The sequence below is a fragment of the Denticeps clupeoides genome, chromosome 12, assembly GCF_900700375.1.
Source record: "Denticeps clupeoides chromosome 12, fDenClu1.1, whole genome shotgun sequence".
NCBI classification, from domain to species: Eukaryota; Metazoa; Chordata; class Actinopteri; order Clupeiformes; family Denticipitidae; genus Denticeps; species Denticeps clupeoides.
Genome location: NC_041718.1, coordinates 17386477 through 17409770, shown reverse-complemented (window position 1 = coordinate 17409770; position 23294 = coordinate 17386477). Strand labels below are relative to the sequence as shown.

Genomic DNA, 23294 nt, shown 5'->3' with positions numbered 1-23294 from the left:
AAGTTGTGGATGTCATGTTCAGCAGCTGTTGCACACCTCTGCTCAGCTCTAAAAATGGCCAGCCACACACTCTCTTAAGAGTCAGCTAATTCAAGCTTTTTATTCTTCTCCCCGAACATTTACATTTACAGCATTTACCAGACGCCCTTATCCAGAGCGACTTACAGGGACACAATGGTAGTAAGTGTGATTTGAACCTGGGTCTTCTGGTTCACAGAAGAGTGTGTTACCCACTAGGCTACTACCACCACACAAACTTTTCTCATGCAGTCTTATAGGAACTACGTACTTCATTATAAATTCATGTGTAATGACATTTACGGCATTTATCAGACGTCCTTATTCAGAGCGACTTACAGTCAGTAGTTACAGTCCCCCCCTGGAGCAACTTAGGGTTAAGTGTCATGCTCAGGGACACAATGGTAGTAAGTGGGGTTTGAACCTGGGTCTTCTGGTTCATAGGTAATTAAAGCGATTTGCAAATCAAATTTATATTTTCTTAAGAAATTAACATTTAATAAAACAAGTGTACAGCATGCAAAACACATGATATCCAATCACCTAAACAAATTTACAAGCAGCATATTATACAAAAATTATACTATACCCGGATGTTTGTGTATGCTGACCGCTCATTTACCACAGGAGATCAACCAACTGGACCAGACCTAGACCCAAGACTAAAATGATAGGAACTGAGAAACTCATGGCAAATATTTTCAGTACGAAACGCCAAACCAGTTTTGTTTCTTTACCAGAGTCTAACCCCAGCCATCCCAGGCAGGAGTGTATGGAAATACTATTATGTCAAAATGTATCGTATGTAATAAATGAATTGCAAATCTTAAATGTCATTTTATTAATCTAAAACTTGCGCCATATGCAAAGATTTTGCAAGAATGTGTATCAATTCTACTGTAACAAAACGGTAATGCTGCACGTACAACAGTGTAGGTTTATGGGTTTTCATTTTGCGAGTATAGTTCAGACAGTTGGTATCCTCAGCGGCAACAGATTCGTAAGTGTACGAACACCGTGATTACCAACTAGCCTGTCTACTGGAGTAGTACTGGAGCAAATGGCTTACATGCTCACACTGTTTTCATCATTAGATCTTTTATTGTGAAGTGAAAGTTAAGTGATTGTCATTGTGAAACACTGCAACACAGCACACGGTGACACAACGAAATGTGTCCTCTGTATTTAACCATCACCCTTGGTGAGCAGTGGGCAGCCATGTCAGGAGCCCGGGGAGCAGTGTGTGGGGATGGTGCTTTGCTCAGTAGCACCTCAGTGGCACCTTGGTGGTTCAGGATTCGAACCAGCAACCTTCTGATTACGGGGCCGCTTCCTTAACCGCTAGACCACCACTGAACAATAGAAATAATAATTTAAAAAAATGAAAATAATAAATAATAAAAATAAACTAAATAGAAATCATACAATGTACTTTCCTGGATTTTTTTTTTACATTTCTGTACCTATGATGAATGTTACAGACATTTACATTTTTACATTTACAGCATTTATCAGGCGCCTTTTTCCAGAGCGACTTACAATCAGTAGTTACAGGGACAGCCCCCCCCGGAGCAATTTAGGGTTAAGTGTCTTGCTCAGGGACACAATGGTAGTAAGTGGGGTTTGAACCTGGGTCTTCTGGTTCATAGGCGAGTGTGTTACCCACTAGGCTACTACCACCCACAGACCTCTCTTGCACAATCAGTGGCTGCCAAACTTTTTTGCCCAACTGTAAGTATAATTACTTTTGACATAAATGTATCTCCATAGGACTAGTCCAGCTTCATGAGCCAAAAACACAAACCAGATCTTTGGTTTAACATCTCCGTCATTGTGCCATAAAATCAACATATGGACATCAAAGGCCCTGGATAAAAAGGCTGTGATCATATGGTACCGTTGACATCTTAAATTAGATTTGATTCTGTTTTTTTATTACCTGGAGTAAAAATCATATTTTTTGTTATCTATGACACTATCTGTCTATCTTGTCATCTATGACTATTATAGTAATAGCGGACTGTTCTTTGCGGTAGTCTGTTTTTGCAGGACCTTCAGTGTCTAGAAGCTGTTAAACAGGAATATTCAGATACAGTATAAATGGATTAAAGAAGCTTTGCAGGCTGGGTACAGATCACTCTTTACATTTGCTCATGTGTAAGATCATCTCCTTGAATTAGAACACTGGTATGGATGACAGAAGGTTACGAAGGGCCTTATTGTTGGAAAAATGTCGGCAGGTAAGATATCAAACAGCACAGTGTACAGTGCATCCGCACGCCGTACTAAAACATTTACTCTCTACTGAGACCTGCCTGCGAGGCACGTCCACAGAAGAACACAGGCAACGTCAGGCTGCAGAGCTTTCTGCTCTCAATTTACTGATGGGCCACAGCTACAGGGGAAGATGTTGTAAAGACAGCCGTTCCAAGAGAGGACAAAAAGGAAAAAGAGCCGATTAGGACACGCGATTAGCCATTTCCATATTCCAGCGTGAACAGTAATTCCGCATATCACCATTTAATGGTTTAAGTGCTGCATGTGGAATACGTAAGATGCTCGTTTTCATTTACCGGAAGTTTATTTCAGCACCATCGTTAGCACTATTTTTAAACCGACCATTTTAAACTTTTCTCCTCCGTTCCTTCCCTTTTCCAGACAGGGAATCTTGCTTACTCGTTATCGACGTTCTTTTCAAATTGCAGAGCCAATCTGCAAACTCCTCACTTTCTCCCCCGTTCTGTTCTGCTTATGTCTCCGAACCCAGATAACGCGGTATCTCCGCCATTATTCACAGTGGGCGCCGGATCGATATCACTAATATAAAAGGTTAAAGAACATGCCTGCAATATTCCCACCTCATTAGCATAACCTGCTTTGAATGGAGGAGCCACCATGAAGTAAACTGAAGGAGGCAGAAGGACAAAAACAGACAGAAAGAGAGGATGATGGGAAGGAGTGGAGGGGGGGGGGGGGGTGGCCACCGACGGCATCGCCGTCTGCCAGCGTGCCGCAAAACGCCGACCACCCCACCCTCCCAGATACCACCACTCACTCTGAGCTAGTGCAGTGTGTCCAGCCCATCTGGTGTGGACGACAGAAGAAACATCTTCATGCAAAATGACGGAAAGAGAGGGGGAGAGAGGGAGGGACACGCCGCCTGACACGGAGAAACCCACGTTCGCCGGATTGACAGCCGGGAGGAGCGCCGCTGCACAGAAACAGCGGAATGTCCAAACCACAATCCCCCCGAGATGCCGAGACAACTGAGAAAGAAAGAGTGCATGGGAAGAAATGATCGATGGATAGACGGGGAGAGAGGGAGGGATGAGGAGGGACAGATAAGGAGGCTTGATAGGAAAACTGAAGGAGACTGTATTACAGTAGGCCTTTCAGCTTCACTGACTCTTTAACAAATGGAAAGTTCTGGCAGGGATGGCGTGGCTGGATGCTGCGGCCACTTCGTTTCTTTTCGTAACGAGAAAGTGAAAGTTCTTCGGTCAAATCGCACTGTATATACAGGCATAGAATAATTCTGATCTTATTCCCAAACGGCCAGTTTGAAGAAGAGAGGAATCAATAGAAGGAATTAAATGCACCAAAAAGGAAAATGTGCTTTTAAATGGACCTTGTTTGTGCCATTAGATATCAATATGTTGTGCTGATGGTCTGGAGTAATTACAGGTGTACTTGTTGGGATTTTTTTTTTTTTTTTTGCAATAATTGAAATTGATTACATTTTGGGGGGACATACGGACATGCATGCTGTATGCGTAACTTCACTGGAACAGATCCATGAAGAATAATGTGCTCATTCTCCTGCAATGGACACAAGGTACAGAAAAACACCAAGGGTTTTATCCTCAGGATAAAACATAGCATAGCGTTTTATATCCAGGTCCAGAATAGAGACATATGATGTCTTGACACATTGGAAGAGGAACGTTTTTGCAGGAAAGGTGGACGTTCCTGTAAATGCCACTCTGTTTTGCCGGCATAACCGGATTAGAATAGATGGTGGCCAAGTGGTTAAGGAAGGGGAGCAAAGTACTGTCCCCACCCCCTGCTGACAAGGTGATGGGTTAAATGCAGAGACCACACTTCACCGTGTGTCACATGTGACAACTATTCACTTTCATTAATTGAATTTGTTTAAAATAATCCTAATCCTCTTCTTCTTCTTCTTCCTCCATGGCTGCTCCATTTAGTAGAATGGATGACAGGTGCAAGTGGAAGGCCTAGCGGTTAAGGAAGCGGCCCCATAATCAGAAGGTTGCAGGTTCGAATCCCGGTCCGCCAAGGTGCCACTGAGCGAAGCCCCTTCCCGACGCACGGCTCACCAAGGTTTAAAATCAAATGAATGTTTCATAAAACTAATTTGCAAACACACACGATCGGCAAAACACTTTTACATACAGCGAATCAAAATGGAAAAGGTAGGTTGTGTCACTCAACCGGTGAAGTAAACGTAGTGCGTTCAATTGGCGTTTCCTGTGGCACGTGTTAGCCACAGTATTGCAAACACTGGCGGGTTTTACGCCGGATGCCCATTCTATCGCAACCCTCCCCATCTACCCGGGCTTGGGACCTGCTGTCGCCTGCATCCCCAGTGGGTGGGATGCTTAAAATAATTCTAATGCTATGGTACAAACGTCCTGATGAGAAAAACAACGAAAGTTTCTATATTCGTACCCAGCTCTGCAGTTACAGCTCATTGTCAGACTCATTGCAGCAAAGACAGACATTATATTTATTTTATACCTACTTTTTGAAGAGAAAGTGTTATGATTAAAAGTGAAATGATTGCTGTTGCCTTGTCTAAGTGTTGTTAAACTGTGGTATTTTGCAATATTTATATATGCAGGCTTGTCACTGTAAACCGGTTGCCTAGGACTGTGTTTCGGTGCATGACACTGACGATGAAGAATTTATTAATCTCATAAATATTCAGCCAATGCCACAGATATTTATACATTTGCATTGTAAATTGGTGGAGGTGAATGATGAAGTTTTATTAAGCAGCCGAACATTTTATTTTTTGAATAACGAGCCCCATACATTCTGGAGACGTTTGCTGTGAAAGTGGCGCGCTAACGCCGCAGTTTGTGAGTTTCATGCCGCAGCGCCGCTGATGACAATAATCATTGTGCCTCAAGCAGGTTCTCATCAACACACTGCTGCGCTTCACCTGCCTGAAGTAAAAGTGGGGCTTCACTGCTTCCTGTCGGCGTCAAGTCAGACACTTACTGAAGCTCAGAAGAGTGCAGGTGACAGGAAGTGACAGGCAGAGACCACAGCGGATGTTGCCAGGTCAGCTAACAGACCAAAGAACGTCCACCATATTAATACGCCTCGCTGTCAGCCACCTGGAAGTCCATCAGACGTGGAAGTGTCTCTGTTCAGATTGCTTCCCAAATTTCACCCAGAACATAGCAAGTGACAGACTTGAAAATGTTTGTTTGTGTAATAACTAGGTAATAACACAGTTTAGAAATGTGAGAAAAAACTGTAAATGCAAACCTTTTGGGTCTTTCATGCACTCACAAACACACAAATAAAAACACATTCACTCACACATACAAACAAGAGAATAATTCTGCCACTGAGCAAAGCACCGTCCCCACACACTGCTCCCGGGCGCCTGTCATGGCTGCCCACTGCTCACTCAGGGTGATGGGATAAATGCAGAGGACAAATTTCACTGTGTGCACTGTGTGCTGTGCTGCTGTGTATCACGTGTGACAATCACTTCACTTTCATGATGTGTTGGAACGGGAATGATGATCACTTAAATGACTGTATTACAACACACACACAGACACACACACACACACACTAGTAAAATAACCTCTAAAGAGGTAGAAGCAGATAGAAGCAAATGTAAAAAGATACAACAGAACTGGACCAGAGGAGAAGACAAAAGGCGAAGGGAAGCGCAGGCATTGAAAGAGATGTTGGGGAAATGGGGGTAAAGTGTGGGGAGGAGAAATAAAAACGTAGAAACAGAGAAGCCCCCCCCCCCCTCTCCAGTGCCTGAGCCCTCCAACCACAGCTGCCACGCCGGGGACGAGGGGGAGAGAATTAGGAAAACTAATGCGCCGAGAGTAGCTTAGCAATAGATGCCATCCATTGAGGAGAGAAACCTCCAGGCCACCCATTAGTAGACGAGAGGCAATCACCATTTCATCAACAAGCACTCTCTCTCTCTCTCTCTCTCTCTCTTTCTCTTTCACCCTCTAGTCCCCCTCTCTCTAGCTGCTACCGCTCGCTATATCTACTTTTTTTTTCTCTCTCCGAGTGTCTACATCCTCTTCACTGTCACAACACTTTAGCTCATCTCTCTTTTTCCGAACAAACTCGGCCCTGTCGGACTTCGGGGGGAGTAATGAGGTTTTTTTTTTTTTTCTACCTCCTCCCCAGTATCAGGCCCGCAATTACTGCCGAATGACTTCCTGTGCGCCGACGTCACAGCGGTGGGGAGCGCGGCCCGGTCACGCCTCCCTCAGCAGCCCGTCTTGCCAAACCAGGCCCGACAGCCCCGCCCCCCCATGGATCGCACACGTCTCTGTCTCCGGGGCTGACCGCATTATGAAACAATTGCTCCTTTAATTGACAGTTAATTCATTTAAAGGCAACTCAACCTTGGCGGCGCAACCTTGAGCGCAACCGGGAGCGGCCGGGGGAGGCGTGAGCTTCACACCTCCTGTGAGAGAGAGCGCGAGAGCAGCGATCTTCACTTATCGCAACAACGATCACCAGCGGTGTCTTGCCGACAAAGGAAGGGGCCACCGCGGCGAGCGGATGAGTGTGTGCCGAGGCGACGTCAGCGCTTATCGCGCACGCTGTGGTGATAGCCGCCTTGTTTTGATGAGCTAATCATTTAGGTGCTAATTATCACCTCGCTTGCACCCGACTGCACCTTCACCTCAACTCTGCTCCATATGTGTGTGTGCAATGTACACATGCAAGCATGGGGGAAACAGCAATAGAATTAAGGCCCCTGAAGAGTGTGTGTGTGTGTGTGTGTGTGTGTGTGTGTGTGTGTGTGTGAGATCTTAGAGTTAGAGGTAAAGTAGAGTACTATTAGAGTTAGAGTACCCATAATGTGCTCTCCTGGTGCCTCCATCTCTGAAGGTAAAAGGAAGACGCTCATCTAGACTCTTCTCCATCTTGGCCCCTCGGTGGTGGAATGAACTTCCCCTGAAGGTCAGAACAGCTCAGTCACTGAGCACCTTGACACGGCAGCTCAAGACCTTCCTCTTTAGAGAATATTTAGATGAACTTGTAACCTTCTTCTTGTCTGACTTACAGTACAGGCCAAACGTTTGGAAACACCTTCTCATTCGATGTGTTTTCTTTATTTTCATGACCATTTATGTTGGTAGATTCTTACTGAAGGCATCAAAACTATGAATGAACACATGTGGACATACACATTACGTACTTAACAAAAATGGCGTGGAGACCTGGTCTCTGGACCTGAACCCAGTCGAGATGGTTTGAGGTGAGCTGGACCACAGAGTGTAGAAAAAGGGGCCAACAAGTGCTAAACACCTCTGGGAACTCCTTCAAGACTGTTGGAAAAGCATTTCAGGTGACGACCTCTTGAAGCTCATCGAGAGAATACCAAGAGTGATCAAAGCAGTAATCAGAGCAAAGAAACTAGAATATAAAACATGTTTTCACTTATTTCACTTTTTTTTGTTAAGTACATAACTCGTTGATGTTACCATCGCTTCATCGATGGGGACATGAAAGCATGTTGTAAGTCGTTCTGGATAAGGGCGTGTGCCAAATGCCTTAAATGTAAATAAAAAGAGGAAATGTACACGTCAAGGAATGTGAGGACATTTATCAGGTCCTCACAAGGAATGAGGAAAAGACATCTAACAAGATCTTGTTAAATATATTTATATATTTGTAATATTTGTAATAAATGCAATAACAATGGTGCATATAAAACTGGCCAAGGTCGATATTAAGACTCCATAAAGAAAAAGACTATAATTAGTTCTATTAATTATCCTAAGATTGTGGAACTAAAATCTTTTCAGCCTGTTTCGATTTGAACTGTTTGTTGAAAGCCATTTCTCTGCTCTTGATCTAATCGACGCAGAAAGGAGCCTTTCGTTTATCTGACTGCAACCTTGTGAACTTGGTTTATGAACCCGCGTGATTAGATTGTGGTCGTTGACTGTGTTCTTCACAGATGAAAATATGGAATAGACTGTGCTCCATATCGATTTGATCTGGAGCAAAACAGGTAGGTTTTCTCAAACTTTTCACTATGAGTACAACTCCTCCTCGTTTTTCTGACCGCCATTAAACACCATTACATAACATGTTTAACTAGTTCACATAGGAATTGCAGTTGCAATTGCAGATTTATTTCTAATCTGAATCTTATTTATTATTGATTGTCATCCACCATCAATTAGTATCTGTACTACTTTGTACCACTTCAAGAATAATAATAGCTGCACTACATTTAACCACAGCCCAGCTGTATGGAACCAAGAGGTTAGACAAACATACAGTAAAATCTTCCTGTTTCCTGTTACCACATTTACATTTACATTTACATTTACATTCACGGCATTTGGCGGACGCCATTATCCAGAGCGACTTACAACGTGCTTTCAAGTTACCATCGATGATCAGTTCTAGTTCATTAGGACCCTTAACAATGAATAGCACAGCCTTAACTATAATACCACATGAATATATTTTAATATTTGTTCTTATTAACCTATATGTTACTGCAGTCCCACACAATTGCTGAGCATGTGTTTTACAATTGCGTTATTTATTTGGATGTAAAATGTAAAATTAATTTGCCTGGCCCTATACTAAATCACCCACATTTGGAAACCCCAATCTGCAAAAAGTGCCTCCACTAACTCTACTATAAAAACCAAATCATGTCACAGAAACCATTAGTTTATATGAATGAAATCCAGGTCTAAGGGTCAAAATAATTTGCAGAACCTCATGGGCGGTGCAGTACACATGTTGAACATGCCCCTCTGCTCAGACTCGTCTGCACCACATAAAACAGCATAAAATGGTGGTGTAATATAAGTAAATAATCAATTTTAATGCTGGGAATGGTTTGAGGATGAGACATGGGTAACTTCGAACCTTGCCTCAAAAGGGGCGGGGCCATGCCTTCACGTTTCTTTTTTCTTCTTTACGCAAACCTAATACACATGGGCGCAACAAGAAGGGCAATTAGTCTCCCGTGGTCTGCTGCATATGTAATATGATTTAAGACTTAATGCATGATTGTTATTTATGCATTTAAATGCATCCATCATCTCCTCGCCGTCCATTTGTCTGCTGTCAGGAAAAGGTTACCGCTGGATTCTAACCCTCCTGTTTAACTGCCCCCAATGGGCGTAAAGGGAAGAGAGGAGTGGATGAAAGGGCGGTGGAACGGGCATTTTCCGACCCCGTTGTTCTGTTTACAGGACCGGGCTGAAGATCATCTGTAATACTGAGCACATAAGAGCAGAGGATAATGGGAGGGAAGAAACAAGCCAATAAGGCGACGGCATGATACACAGCATAACCCTCTCAGAGTGAAATTACCCCCCCCCCCAAAAAAAAAAACAAAAAAAAAACAGAATAAACAGCGATTCTCGTCTCGGTGTGAACAGCAACATCACTCATGCCACATTCTTTAAATTCATCTTCCATCGAATCCACGCCGCCACTTACCCCGTTTTCATTCTCCGACCCCCCCCCCCTCCCACACACACTTTTTATTTTTTGAAAAGCACCCTGGATAAATTTGTCTCCTGTTTGTGTTGCTTTGACAAGACAAAGCTCTGCCTTCACGCCCAGCTGAATCCGTGTGATTAAAGAGACGACAGCCAAAACCATCTGCTTGTCACACTCATCTGTCACCGGCCAGCGTTCGCCATCAGCGGGCCATCACTCAAAAAGCCTCTCCGACAGAGGAGGGGTGCACCACGCTCGTGGCCGAGGGCTGGCTGGGACGAGCTCCTGACTTCCGGGAGGAGAGCCGGACCACAGCTGATGGGACCGAGCAGAGGGAGATGGGAGCTGACGGACGTGGCAGAGCAGAGCTGCAGGTCCTGTTGGGAGTGAGGCAGGGCGGCCATATTTTCTCGTGTTCACTAATGTCGCAGTTACTAATGCATCCATTATAATCCTTCAATTAGAGTACTAATAATCTGCATGTTGGTGCTGGTAATGTTGGTGCTGGTTCATTTGCAAAACGTCCCAGAAAAAGACACTATAGCAGTCGCAAAAGCATTTCACTGTATGTCATATCATGTATGACAGTGTACGTGACAAATAAAATTTGAATTTGAAATATGAATTCGATTTTTTTTTTGTGTGAACATGTGGTTTTCTCTTGTACTGTGCAAATACAGATGCAAGAAGATAAGATGTAAGCAATGTGACGTCCACTGACCAGGAGGGACACAGAGCAGCAAGGCAAGAGATGGACACTGCGCTGTCCTCACACTTTTTCCAGGTGGTCCTTACACCACAGTTAGTTTCAATCTGGCAACCTGGCATGTTTGAAAGGAATATATCATGAAAATGTCACTTTTACCGGGCCCTAATACTTTACTTTACTTTACTTTACTTAGCAGATGCTTTTATCCAAAGCTACTTACAAGAGGAAGACACCAGCAATTCTCGTTCGATTTCTATAGATTTTAAGTTTACAATAGCTTGGAGCCCATAATAAACTTGGAGCCCTAGATTTTACGTGGCATTGCTGTAAATTCCAGCATAAGTGTAGATATACTCACATGAAAATACTTAGTAAGCAATACAAAAAAACTTGAACTTGTGCTTGATGACACATCAGAAAATGTCCTCAAAGTTGCCAATAATGACCATTTTCAGAGCACAAAGAGTACATTTGCAAAACGTCCCAGAAAAAGGCATTTGGCTGTTTGCAGGGGCAGTTTTAGATGTCATGGGCTATTGCCCAGAGCAGCATCATGGGCATCATCAATAAAAAAAACAATGCAATCCTTTTTATTTATTATTATTTGCAATATTGAGGACTATAGCATACTATGCATGACTGTGTACGTGACAAATAAAATTAGAATTTGAAATTTGAATTAGATTTTTTTTTCTCTTGCCCATTTGCGATGAGGATGGGCACCCTCCATTTGCAAGGTGCGCCTGCGAGCTGACCCGCGCTCAGTGATTAAAACCGTCTCGTTGCACCTACTCTGCAATTGGGTTTCTCGTCGCCTCCAACACCAGCTATTTCTTTCTGTGTCCCCGATCATCTGTGACAGCAACATGACCGAGGTCTGTGTAGTCCCTCCGTCGGTTGTATGAAAAAAATTAGATTAGCTGTGTCCTCTCCACCATGAGGTGTGCATCTTACGTTTTTAAAGATATCAATGAATTTAGAGTAAATTGTTTTACAACGAACAGGATTTTTTTTTTCAGTTCATTACCTGTACATTACCCTTACTGTCTTATTATTGTTAATTTGAAGAACTCTCTAGAAGAAAATGTATTTAGGGTGGTAGTAGCCTAGTGGGTAACACACTCGCCTAAGACCCGGGTTCGAATCCCACTTACTACCTGAGCAAGACACTTAACCCTAAATTGCTCCAGGGGGGACTGTCCCTGTAACTACTGATTGTAAGTCGCTCTGGATAAGGGCGTCTGATAAATGCTGTAAATGTAAATGTATTTAAGGATGTCAGTCAAATGTCCTTTGTCTTCAATTCAAAGCAATATCCATATTCATAGTTTACCCGATGCCTCTGTCCCTGGTATAAGAGGCTTAATTTGAACATCTTTCTGGTACAGCCCATCTCCTTCCTTTGACATGGTCTGATAAAATGGTTATAGGAGAGGATTGCTCTAATATATTATTTTCCATCAGGCCTCATAACTATGACAAATCTGGGAGATTTTAAATGAGAGACATATGGGCAATATAATTGAAAAGATAACATGAATTTGATTAAATGAGTGATGACTCTTTGCAGCAACGCCTTTCTTCTCTACAGTTGATCTGAGTAACGTGATGTTGGTTCTGGCCCTAATCTGTTTTTGGCTTTCGTCTTGGTCTCGGTTTAGGCGGTCCTTATTACAGCACTATTAAAACAGAAGATGGATGGGGTCAACCACATTTTCTGAAGATTTTGTTACAAGTAGCAGAATAACGCTATGAAATCCAGGATGTCTTTTCATTGGTTGTTTTGTTGCATTTTACCCAGATACAATACTGCAATTTTCTTATTGGTCTTTGTTTTCTGATTGGTTGGTAAGTGACCGACAGAGAGGCCTTTTTTCTTGTACCCTGGTAGGATCGTTAAGTATCATAATTCTGCTATTTAATGCAGTGGTTGGCCTAGACGGTAAGGCAACAGACGTTGTCAGTTCAATGTGCCACTGAGCAAAGCACCGTCCCCACACACTGCTCCCCGGGCACCTATCATGGCTGCCCGCTGCTCACCAAGGGTGATGGTTAAATACATAGGACACATTTCATTGTGTCACCGTGCACTGTGCTGCAGTGTATAACAACAATCACTTTGCTTAAGACACATTAATGCCAGCTACGTTTGTGAATAGTGGTACACTTCTTTTCTTCCTCTGTTTGTGGCGTCCCCTGGATGGGGTTTTCCCCATATTGCCTATGCCATGGGCCAGGTGCTTTAACAGCTTTAACGTTGGTCACCTTCACAATGACACATGGTGATGCATTTGATCGGTAAAGGGTTTTAAACCCTTGCCACTGTAACCTATAATAAAAAGGCACTCAAGGGCTTCTGTCTCTTGGACAACACAGCGTGTTTAATTATGACAATTGAAATAACAGAGCTACACGTGTGAAATGTGATTTATGGTGAAAAAGGCCTATTATAACCTCCTGCCCTCCACAGGATGCCAAGGTGAAGTTCTGAAAGGGCCAAAGTCGTCCACCCAGGTTCTATAGTCAATACACCAAGCCAGTTTACACGGCCTGAACAACCCCTCCATGCACACCAGAAGGTCAGCGTGCATTCACAAAAAGGACCTGGCTGGTTTGACCATGACCAGGTCAGTGTTTTCCTCAGTGTTCCGTCTGGCCTTGACTAGACGGTTCGGGTCCACTGCTTCATCTTCTGTTCTTTCCATTTGTCTCTACGCTCTTTCATGATTACATTCCCATTTTCATTCACAGCCTAATCTGAAAAAAAAAAAAAAAAAAAAAAGATCTATGCCCTGTTGGATCATGGGAAATCCTTCTCCTCCCCTCGACCCCCCTCTTTCTCTCACCCCGAACCGTATTGATTTTGCCCAGGGTGTGATTGAGTTTGGCCACCAGATTTTCCCTCCGACCGGCCCCAACCTCACCTGTTCACCGTCCCGCAGGATCATTCCGGCACCACGACGTCTAAAGTTCGGCCCTGGTGCTGCCGTGGTCCAGCAGGTTTTTATTGACTTCCTCACGCCGGACGCGTGTTTTCCTTCCCCGTCTGGACCGCCGCCTCTTTACCTCGGCTGATTAAAATCTACCTGCGTCTAATCTCGCCCGGTGTCTGCGGCCTGGAAATTCTACCTTCCGCCTGACAAGAGGGGGGGGGGGGGGGGGGGGGGGGGGGGGGGGGATTTATCTCCTGGGTTCATGAGCGTCGTGCTACGGGTTATATTACTTTATCAAGATGGGGGAAGGACCTTTTGCGGAATCTTGCGGTGATTTATGACACAGTATTTTCCAGCCTCCGCTCGCCGCGCCCGCCGAGTACAAGCGGGTTTGGGGAGCCAGGAGCTCTTCAAGGTAAGCAAGGTGGGCGGAGTGTGGCGGCGGCCGGCCGCTCAACCCCCCCCGCTGGCTCGTGTTCCCCGAGGGGCCATGAGTTGTCAGCGATGAGCTACGGCCTGGAGCAGCCGGCCAGACGACCCAGGGCCGGAGACCGGCACACCCAAAGGGTCTCCAGACAGAACTTGGCTCTACTTCGCCGGCAGTTTGATTGAAAGTTGTGTGTGTGGACCGTGGACTGAAAATCAACAGTGGGGTCAGAAAGGTCAAGCACTTTTTTTTTGCATGTAATTCGTAATTCGGGAAAAGTACAGTTTCCCCATGTTAAATCAGACATGACACGTAGGCCGTGTTCATTAATGTCACAATTTCTGGAACGCCACCTCCTGATGTGTAACCACCGCTTTTTCTGAAACAGAAGGTTTCGGGAAACTAGCAGTTTGAATTAGACTAAAGATTGAAACAAGAAGGTTCTAAAGTAAGCTGTTTCCTCACTGAAACAAATGGTTCTGTAAGGTCATTGGTGACCTTATAGAACCTTTACTCTCGAAATGAGGACAACTTCTGGTGCAGCCCAGGGACAGTGGTGGCCGAGCAGCTACGGAAGCGGACTCGTAACCGAAGGTTTGAGGCATCAAACCCCGAAACGCTAAGGCGCCTTGAGCAAGGTACCGTCCACACACTGCTCCCCGGGCGCCTTTCGTGGCTGCCCGCTGCTCACTAAGGATGATTGGTGAAATGTAGACGACACATTTCGTTGTGCCACCGTGGGCTGTGCTGCAGTAAATCAAATGTCAAACGTCTTGATTTTAACCCTTTGTGCAATACAACATATTTTTACATGGTTTCATCTGAGGACATTTTAGAAAAACAATGCCGATTAACATGTTGGACAAACGGTGATGGAGGCTTAAAAGATGTTCTGTGTCAGGCGCTTCAAAACATGTAGTAGACATGAAAATGGAACCATTACCCATCGGCAGGACCCAAAATGGAACATTATCACTACGTCATTATCCCTAATGCAGATCTCAACATAGGAAAGGCATTAGGCGTTTTCATTTGGCACTCATCAGGTGGAGCGCGGAGGAGCAGCCCCGTCTCGCCGGTAAAGTGCTGCGACTTGGTGGGAATTCGCGCTCATTGTAATTCCTGAATTTCCATTAGAAGTGGCCCCGGAGTCGGCCTCTGCTTAGCAAATAAATAATGATAATGATGACGCTCCCTCATCCTGTCACCCCGGCGCTCCCTCGGGGCGCGAGCCGTGCAGGTGTGCGCCTCTCCGGTCTAATTGCTCCCAACCCTGCAGTCTTCTCTCCAGCCCTCAGCCGCTGTAGGCCCCAGAGTGAGTAGGTGTGTGTGTGTGTGTGTGTGTGAGAAAGAATGCATTGTTACATCGCTGGTGTTTATACTTGAATGAGTTCACACACTCACTCTCACACACACACACACACACCTGTCCTAGTCCCAGCTATTCCTGACGGAAATGACAGGCTGTCAGCGTGTCACTCCGCTGTGTTTCCCTGCGCTGAGCGGGTGACGGGTGACTGTTCTACGGGGGTCGTTTACACACACCGAACCGGGTCGAGGGACTCGCCAAGCCAGATCCCGACTCATTACCTCCGCCGCAGACGAAGACTCCTGCATTTTTGCCCCGCCGAAGCCGCACGCCGTTGGGAACGTATGAATAATAAAGACCAATAATCATACAAATGAGATTAGGTAATTGAATTCAGCAGCGGTGAAAAATGAAAGGGAATAAGACTAATAGTTATTCGCCAATAATTACCCAAGGACCCATATCAGGGTTTCATCTTATGCTTGAGGGCTTTGCCATTAAAACTGCGCCACAGACACACACACACTCCAAAGAGCCTGAGATAATCCAATAGATATTTGCTGGACAGAAAAACTACTAAAAATAAGTAATTCTCAGTGTTGTGTCCGAGCCGAAACGTCGTTTCGTAGCTGTGAGGGCCAGAGAGAGAGGGATGTGTGGCATTAAGGCCGAGGAAGAGAGTTTCTGAAACATCGGGCTAAAATCAATAGCAGCTCTGCCAGGCAGGGGGACGCGCTAATACAGCTTTATCCCATTCACTTTTTAAAGAAAGAAACACATTTGCAGTATTTCTCAAAACCTAAAAACGGAGACGGATGATTTTTTAATGCGCCTCTCCGAAGCGGCACGGAGGACGTAATGCGATTCCGTGCTCAGAGCATTAGAGACCCGGCCGCAGACCGCAGGAGCGGCCCTTTACTGCCGTACGCTTTTAAGACTTGACACGACCCGCATCTGCTACTGATGCCTCTTTTTCGATTCACAGGCTCCACCACTTTTGCAAAATATAGACATGATGAAATTAATGCAGCTGTGTAGAGCGAATAATGATGCTCTGTGTACTTTAAGTTTTCAGGATTTGTAGAGAAGACCCTGGGTGTTCTCTAGGCCTCTGAAGACCATAAGTGTCCATCTAGCCATCCACTTGCGGCACCCAGGAAGGAGTGAGCAGAAAAAAGACGCAACACTGGCATCTGGTGGCGAAGTAGCAGTACTGCAACTAATTATTAAACCAACAAGACACAGTTAAGCTTAATACATAAAAAGTCGTGTAGTCTGTGATAAAAGAAGCCACAATATGGACTAATGGAGTCATTTAAAAATAATTCATAGGAAAGGCCACCTGATACGTATCAGTATTCCAGTGGTGCATCATCCCTGGGCCCTGTTGCCGTCAGTGTGGCTGACAGGGCAGTGTTAGCGCAGGGGTCAGAGTTCATAGATGACATGGCAAGTCTGATGTCTGTTTCCCCAACCCCACTGTCTCAGTCAACACAAGCGGCAGCTGCCACCAAGGAGGAAGTGACCCGTGTCTGAAGAGGTGCCTTTGTCGCCCAATCAGACGGCTGCTGAAGCTTGGCGGCTACCTGGACTAGAGACATAGTTGCTACTGACGGTCCAAAATACCGTCTGTGTGTGTGCGATACAAAGACCTAGAATAAACTGACAGTTCCCAGTGACGAAGCAGAATGAAAATATGTGTGGCGAAGAATAGAGAGCAGAAAAGTGAAATAAAGGCAGGAAAAGGGGAAAAAAAGCAAAGATGGAAAAGAAAGAAAAAGATGAAAAAAGATGTGGGGAATAAAGAACTATAAAGCACCCCAGCTGTCTCTGTCTGTCTCGGGCTGTGCATGTCAGAAGGGGGAATGAGCTTCAGGCCCCCCATAGCAGCTTAAAATTCCCACAACTGCAACCTCCATCTGTATTTAACAACAGGGCCGAGGAAAAACAGTGTTCAAGGTTGCTGATCATGTTTATTTCAATTCTACACACATTTCCAACATCCCATCGGAGATCAGTATTTAGGGGACCTACCAACCCAGCAGCACATACTTATTCGCTTGCATTTGTTCCTCAAAGGAGAATAGAGAAATGACTACATGGTGTTTCTGATCTGGTACGTGTACACACATTAGGACCAAATTAGCACAAATTAGTACCCCCAGTACTTAGCAAAGGATGCTCAGCATGCTAGGAACGTTCAGGACTCAGATCCCGGTGTAAATATACTTATAGTTGGAGTCTATTCTAAGCTACGCGACAGGTGTGCTAAAAGATGTCTGGGTGTGAATGAGCGTTTGAGTGACAAACGGAATATCACAAATGCTTTTAAAAAAATTTGTACCACATAGTTGACACGCTGCACATAACTTGAAAAATAACTTGAACTTTCTTACAACATTAAAGTGTCTCTGAACGTCATGTTGTCCCAGCTAATTTCTAATTGAAAAAGGAAAAAAACAGGAATCTTTCCACTAGAGGGCACTGTAGGACAGGAAAGTCTGTTCAAAAACTTTTTTATTTTTATTTAAAAACATTTTTAAATTTTGCATTAGAGGTTGCACTGCTTACAACTGTTCGGCCATGTCAAACTGTGATCATAACCTGGAACAAAATAGCATTTTATTTACACATCATTAATAAATGAAGGCAATGTGGGTCCTGAACTGAAGCAGTGAAATACAGGAGGAAATTCAGGAGTTTTGGTAATTTTCCTCTTCGTGCTGGTTCCCAATGGTCCTGCTCATATCTCCTGAAGCAGATCAGCTGGGAAGAAGCCCAGCTTCCGGCCAGTGCTGACTTTCAGATACCCGTTCACCTCCTCTCCCTTCTTCACCACAATCTGAACAATATTAATTATAACAAGAAAAAAATAAAACAGATTAAATTAGGAATGCATGTTTTTGTAAATTGGCCATGAACATTACAGCTGAACTACAGATAATGAGAAAAGAAGTGGGAGAAAAGTCTAACCTGGTCCTTCTTCAGTGTGATCTGCCCCATTTCTCTGTTGCCCACAAAAGAGCGAGTGACTTTGAACACCCTCTCCCCGGCACGCACACGGATTATGTAGTTGGCTGGAAGAAATCCGGACCGCTCGCCAATTTTGCCCTAAAGACACAAAACGCATATAAAACACACAGAGTTGGCCGAATCAGGATCCAGCATGTGTAATAACTGATAGAGCCTGAATTACAGAGGTGTGTGTGTGTGTGTGTGTGTGTGTGTGTGTGTGTGTTTTATCTGTGTGGCAGGAACACGCACCCTCCACCACTCCTCATTGGAGTCATCGATCACCGTGATCCGGTCCCCAGGACTGAAAAACATAAGAGATTTGGGTGAATGACAATATTCTATAAAAGGTCAACATAACAGAAAAGAGCTCAAAATGTATAAGAATAATAACACTCGCCTATGACCACAAATAGATCCATGAATATTAGTGGCTTGAGTGTAAAAATTGTATGACCTCTCAACAACCCTTAAAGACCACAAAGTCCCAGGTTCAAACCCCACTTATTACCATTGTATCCCTGAGCAGGACACTTATCCCTGAGTGTCTTCAGGGGGGGACTGTCCCTGTAACTACTGATTGTAAGGTGCTCTGGATAAGGGCGTCTGATACATTATGTAAATTTATATAAAAATTGCTTTTACTATTACTGTCGTTGTTATTGTACATGCAGACAGACGAAACAGGACACTCACTGCAGGTCCAGGTCATCCTTCTCCACAGCCTTGAATCGGTACAGTGCCAGGTAGTAGTGGGACTGGGAGAAGACGCCCAGTTTCCCAGGCTGTGGCTTCTTATTCTTTAAAAAATAATAAAGGTTTTCAGATGGTACCTCCTGTAGATTGATCATCATTTTATATGATTCTAACCTTGTCATCCCCTGCGCCTTTGTCTCCTTTTTTATCGGCCTCTTGGTTCACTAAATGAACACACACACACACACACACACACACAAATCACAGTATGATAAAAGATGAAAGAATAATGATTATTTTTCCCTGCATTGCATTTTATTCCTCTACATTTTGCACTCATAATTTATCTGCAGTTACGGGAACGATAATAATTAAGAATTCATGAGTCCAGTTAAATTCAGAAGGCACTGATTTAATTAATCAGGAGATTTATCAGGAGAGTGCACCACTGACCCCCCTCTCCCCCCTCCTCCGCTTTGGGCTGGGACTCTTCCTCCTCCATCATCATCATCATCATCTGAAGACGTAAATGGAGTCACGATATGAAAACGGCGTTTCAGGCACCAGTCATCGCTTTCTCTCTCTCTCTCTCTCTTTCTATCAGAGAAACCCGGCACCTTGTGCTTGTCCTCGGATCCTTTCTTCCTTTCCTTGTTGGCCATGATGACTCCGACTCGCAGCGTCTCGAACACCGGGTCGGTGCGGTTGGACTGGGCTGTCGGGAGGGAGGGAGGGAGGGGGTCTCATTATTAGAAACAACAGCGGCTGCTGTCAGGCAGGCAGGCCGGCCCGGGACTCACAGAAGGGCAGCAGCTCTTTGACCGTGGCGTTCTGCTGGCTGCTGTAGAGGGGGGAGCTGTAGGCCCGTCTGAAGCCGGGAGGCTGGGCGGCGCACGGGAAAGCAAGTCAGCAAATGTGAAGTCTGATAAACTCGCTTGCAAAAATATTACAATTTTCAGCTGGAAAATAAAACTTGCGATTTTGCCGAAGCATCTCTGAAACTCCACATAGGACTGACACTGGTGGTGGATGTTTGTCTTGCAGTTTTTGCATCTCAAGGCAAATTTATTATTCACTGAGCAAAAAAAAAAAAAAAAAGAAGTTATAAATAACGGAGCTACCTGGAATTTTCATTTGCTGGGAATGACATTGTGACAAGAATGCATCGGTATGCCTAATGACATTAAGGTAACAGGACCAGCTGCTGCAGACTGGCTTTGAGGATCAGGGTGACGGAGGAAATAATAAAGGCATATCATTGCAGTTATCTTCTTAACCTGGATGGATTCTAAATTGATTAATATCGAAATGACAAACATCAGAATTGAAAATAACTCTGTCGGCAGCCACGTCTCTCTCTCTCTTACGGACGATCATGCGAGCGCAGACGTCACAGAACTTGGGCTTCTTGCAGTAGTGATCCTTAAACTTGTGCGGTTTGTCGTTCACTGGCTTGACCGGCTCAGGGGGCGGAGGCTCCTCCTTCTCCTCCTCCTCGACCTCTTCATCATAGATGAAGTAAACCTGCAGGGATAACAACCACGTAACCACAGTTATCAATTTACACAATCGGAAGTCCAAGTAAACTACGTAGGTCTTTTGGAAATCTGGGATATAAATCCGGTTGCATGCTGCGCCTTTGATGGCTGCAATAAACTTTCCAGTCTTCATGTCCACCCACCAGCCAATCAGAAATGACAACTGAACCACACAATAAAGTGGCAAGACACTCGGTTATGAACCAGATGTCTAAAACCACAGGTTCAAACCTCACTTACTACCTTCGTGTCCTTGAGCAAGACATTTTACCCTGAGTGTCTCCAGGGGGACTGTCCCAGTCACTACTGAATGTAATAAATGACCAAATATTAATAATGCATAATCGCAGGTAATCAGACTGAATTTTGTGGACCCGCTGGACTATAAAAAGATGAAACTGTGGATTTCTGTAGGCCAGTTGACAACCTGCCAACGCCTCTCCACTCTCACTTATGGCCTTGACTCGTTCTTGACTCTCACTGTCTGAGGTGACCGATCGCTTGGTGGCGGCACTGTGGCTGCTCTAATCTGCCTGCTCCCACAGGAAAGCCCCGGAAGCCTCAATGTTCAGAAATGTCCACCCCACGCCAGCGGTCCACCATCATTCTTTCCTGACGCGCGTGAGGTATCTCTCCATGCGTCACACGAGCATATTTATGTCCTACGACGGGGGGCTTCTGCGTGCTCCTGGGTCTATGAGTGCACACTTGGCCCAAGGTTACAGTGCAATACGTTTGCGTAGTGATGCCCAGAGGAAGCCGCAGGGTACTACTACTCTGCCAGTGGAAAGCACATAAAATCAATGGGGGGGGATTATATATATATTCTGCAATGGTTAGTATAATTTTTAATATACACAGGAGCCTTCGTAATATCTTAAATCAACACTACAATTAAACTTAGTGATAGATCAGGAAATTATTGAAGTTTAGGACTTGATAAATCTTTAACATCCTAAGTAGCATCCTGTGCTGTGAGCAAGGTGTCAACGGAGGAAAAACAAAAAAACTGCACCACTGACCTGGGGCATGTCTCCCACTTTTTCCTCCATCAGAAGAAGCGCAGTAGCGGTGTGACCCTACATGATCAGCTTCCGCCACCGATTTACAGCAATCATCTCCTTCACCTGTCCAGCTCTCCTGCTCTCCCTCTCTTTCCCTGCGTCTATTTCCATCCACCTCCAAATCATGCTGCTCCTCTGAGATGTCAGGCTTCATTTGTTTTAATTGGTCTCCCGTCCCATCTACCTCTCCTCCTGTCCATTTCGTTTTCTCATCCTCACACACACACACACACACACACACACACACACACACACACAGCTGGGTCTTGGATCATCAACTCACATTTAACAAACGCATTGGGGTATTTCAAACAGACACAAAAGAACAAAATGTACCTGCACACACACACCATAACCTTCAAATACATAGATACACACTGCAGGTACTGCCAATTCACTGAAACTCTTGCCAGAAGACATTAAATTACACCGACAGACAGTAGGAGCACCAAATAACACCAAACCGAGACCTGCAGGCCTCCCCGGCACAGGCAGAGGACGTGGAACTCAGATTCCCCAAACAAGCGGCATTTAGCCCCAATTAAGACACGCGCTGGCTTTATTTAAGGAACAGTGGGGTTTGAGAGGACTGCCGTAATTGTGGGGAGCCGGGCTCTAGCAGCGCCGGCTATATTCAGCAGCCTCGCCGTGCCTGTCTCACCGTGTTATCCTCCTCTTTCACCACGTTGTCAGGGGCTGGAGGGTTGTCATGGATATCCAACGAATCCTTATCATCCAGCCTGAGTATAGAAAACAAATCCAACTCACACATGAGTGATATATGTATGTGTATGTGTATAGAACGCCCCCCATTATGAAAAGATTAGAATATATTATATTAGACTCCGTTAAATAATAGTTATATTTGAAATGACAGGCGTACATACACCTGCGTTTGTGTTTTTCATGGGCAGCAATGACCATTAACACTCACTGGTCATATTGGGCCATGGTGCACTGGCATCAGCCTCCCGGTGGCTGCAGTTCCACTCACAAAAACTAGGCGGCACTGCAGGGAGGAATACCAGAGATTCCGCAGCTAAATATACATCCGGCACATCATATTGTGACTCATATGATTGTTGTAGCTACTGGAGTTCTAGAACTGTACAAATGCAGCCAATGGGTCACTTAACAGATAGATTTAAATAAAGCAAATGTGGAACGAGCAGAACGAAATGAATTAAAACAGACACAATGAATAATAACCACAAACTGAATTACTACTGCATTAAATATGTTTAGTCGTGGTGATAGTCGTTCTCATAATTCATAATTGGGCATGGTTTGCACTCATCATGCTGTTAAAAAACACAGCAGTCCGAAGCTCAGAGATCTCACAAAGTAACAGGAAACACTTGGAGAACGGGCTGTGAGAGCACACAGGGGACTATTCTGAGGGCCCAAGCCATGCCCACATACATGGCAGTGTAATAACAAAAAGTGAATATTATTGAGAAACGTTATTTATATAAAAAAAAAAATTAAAAAAAAGTTTCAATAACTGTATTACTGTGCCTACGGTGTCAATGGAAAGGTCATTTCATCTGAGAGATGTTACCAGCAGCATAACTGCTGGAAACAACATGAAACCAAAGAAAAACACTTACCAAACGTTATTCTTCACCTGTGGAATCACCAAGTCAGACGGCGGAAGTCATTGTGAAGATTCGACTCGTACAAAGAGGACTTTCCAAAAGAGGCGTTTTAAACAGGTGGGAGAATCCATAAGTCCCACCCCAGAGTGTGTGTGTGTGTGTGTGTGTGTGTGTGCGGGAGACTGAGTGGGACAGCTGCATGTCAGTTTTTAAAGCCGATTGACTGAAAGGCAGGCTCTATTGCCAGCACTGCAACCAGCCCTCCGA

At 44.6% G+C, this 23294-nt stretch overlaps 1 protein-coding gene across 1 annotated transcript; it reads right to left on the bottom strand.

Annotated features, from left to right (window-relative positions):
• Positions 1-17618: 17618 nt before the first annotated feature.
• On the bottom strand, positions 17619-23186 carry LOC114800963 (SH3 and cysteine-rich domain-containing protein 3-like). Its single transcript, XM_028998900.1, has 13 exons — positions 23040-23186; positions 22364-22438; positions 22091-22169; positions 20195-20351; positions 19805-19902; positions 19628-19709; positions 19445-19542; positions 19281-19344; positions 19002-19051; positions 18828-18931; positions 18384-18435; positions 18093-18230; positions 17619-17961 (listed from the first exon to the last, which is right to left on the bottom strand). The coding sequence occupies exons 2-13, from the start codon at positions 22378-22380 to the stop codon at positions 17863-17865; spliced, it is 1038 nt and encodes a 345-aa protein (XP_028854733.1). The 5' UTR covers positions 22381-22438; positions 23040-23186; the 3' UTR covers positions 17619-17862.
• Positions 23187-23294: the final 108 nt, after the last annotated feature.

Coding starts and splice junctions, on each gene's coding strand:
- LOC114800963 (XM_028998900.1), bottom strand. Junction 20,352..22,090: donor TGAAAGAGGAGGATAACACG/GTGAGACAGGCA, acceptor TTATCCCTGCAG/GTTTACTTCATCTATGATGA. Junction 19,710..19,804: donor AGAGATGCTTCGGCAAAATC/GCAAGTTTTATT, acceptor TGCGCCGCCCAG/CCTCCCGGCTTCAGACGGGC.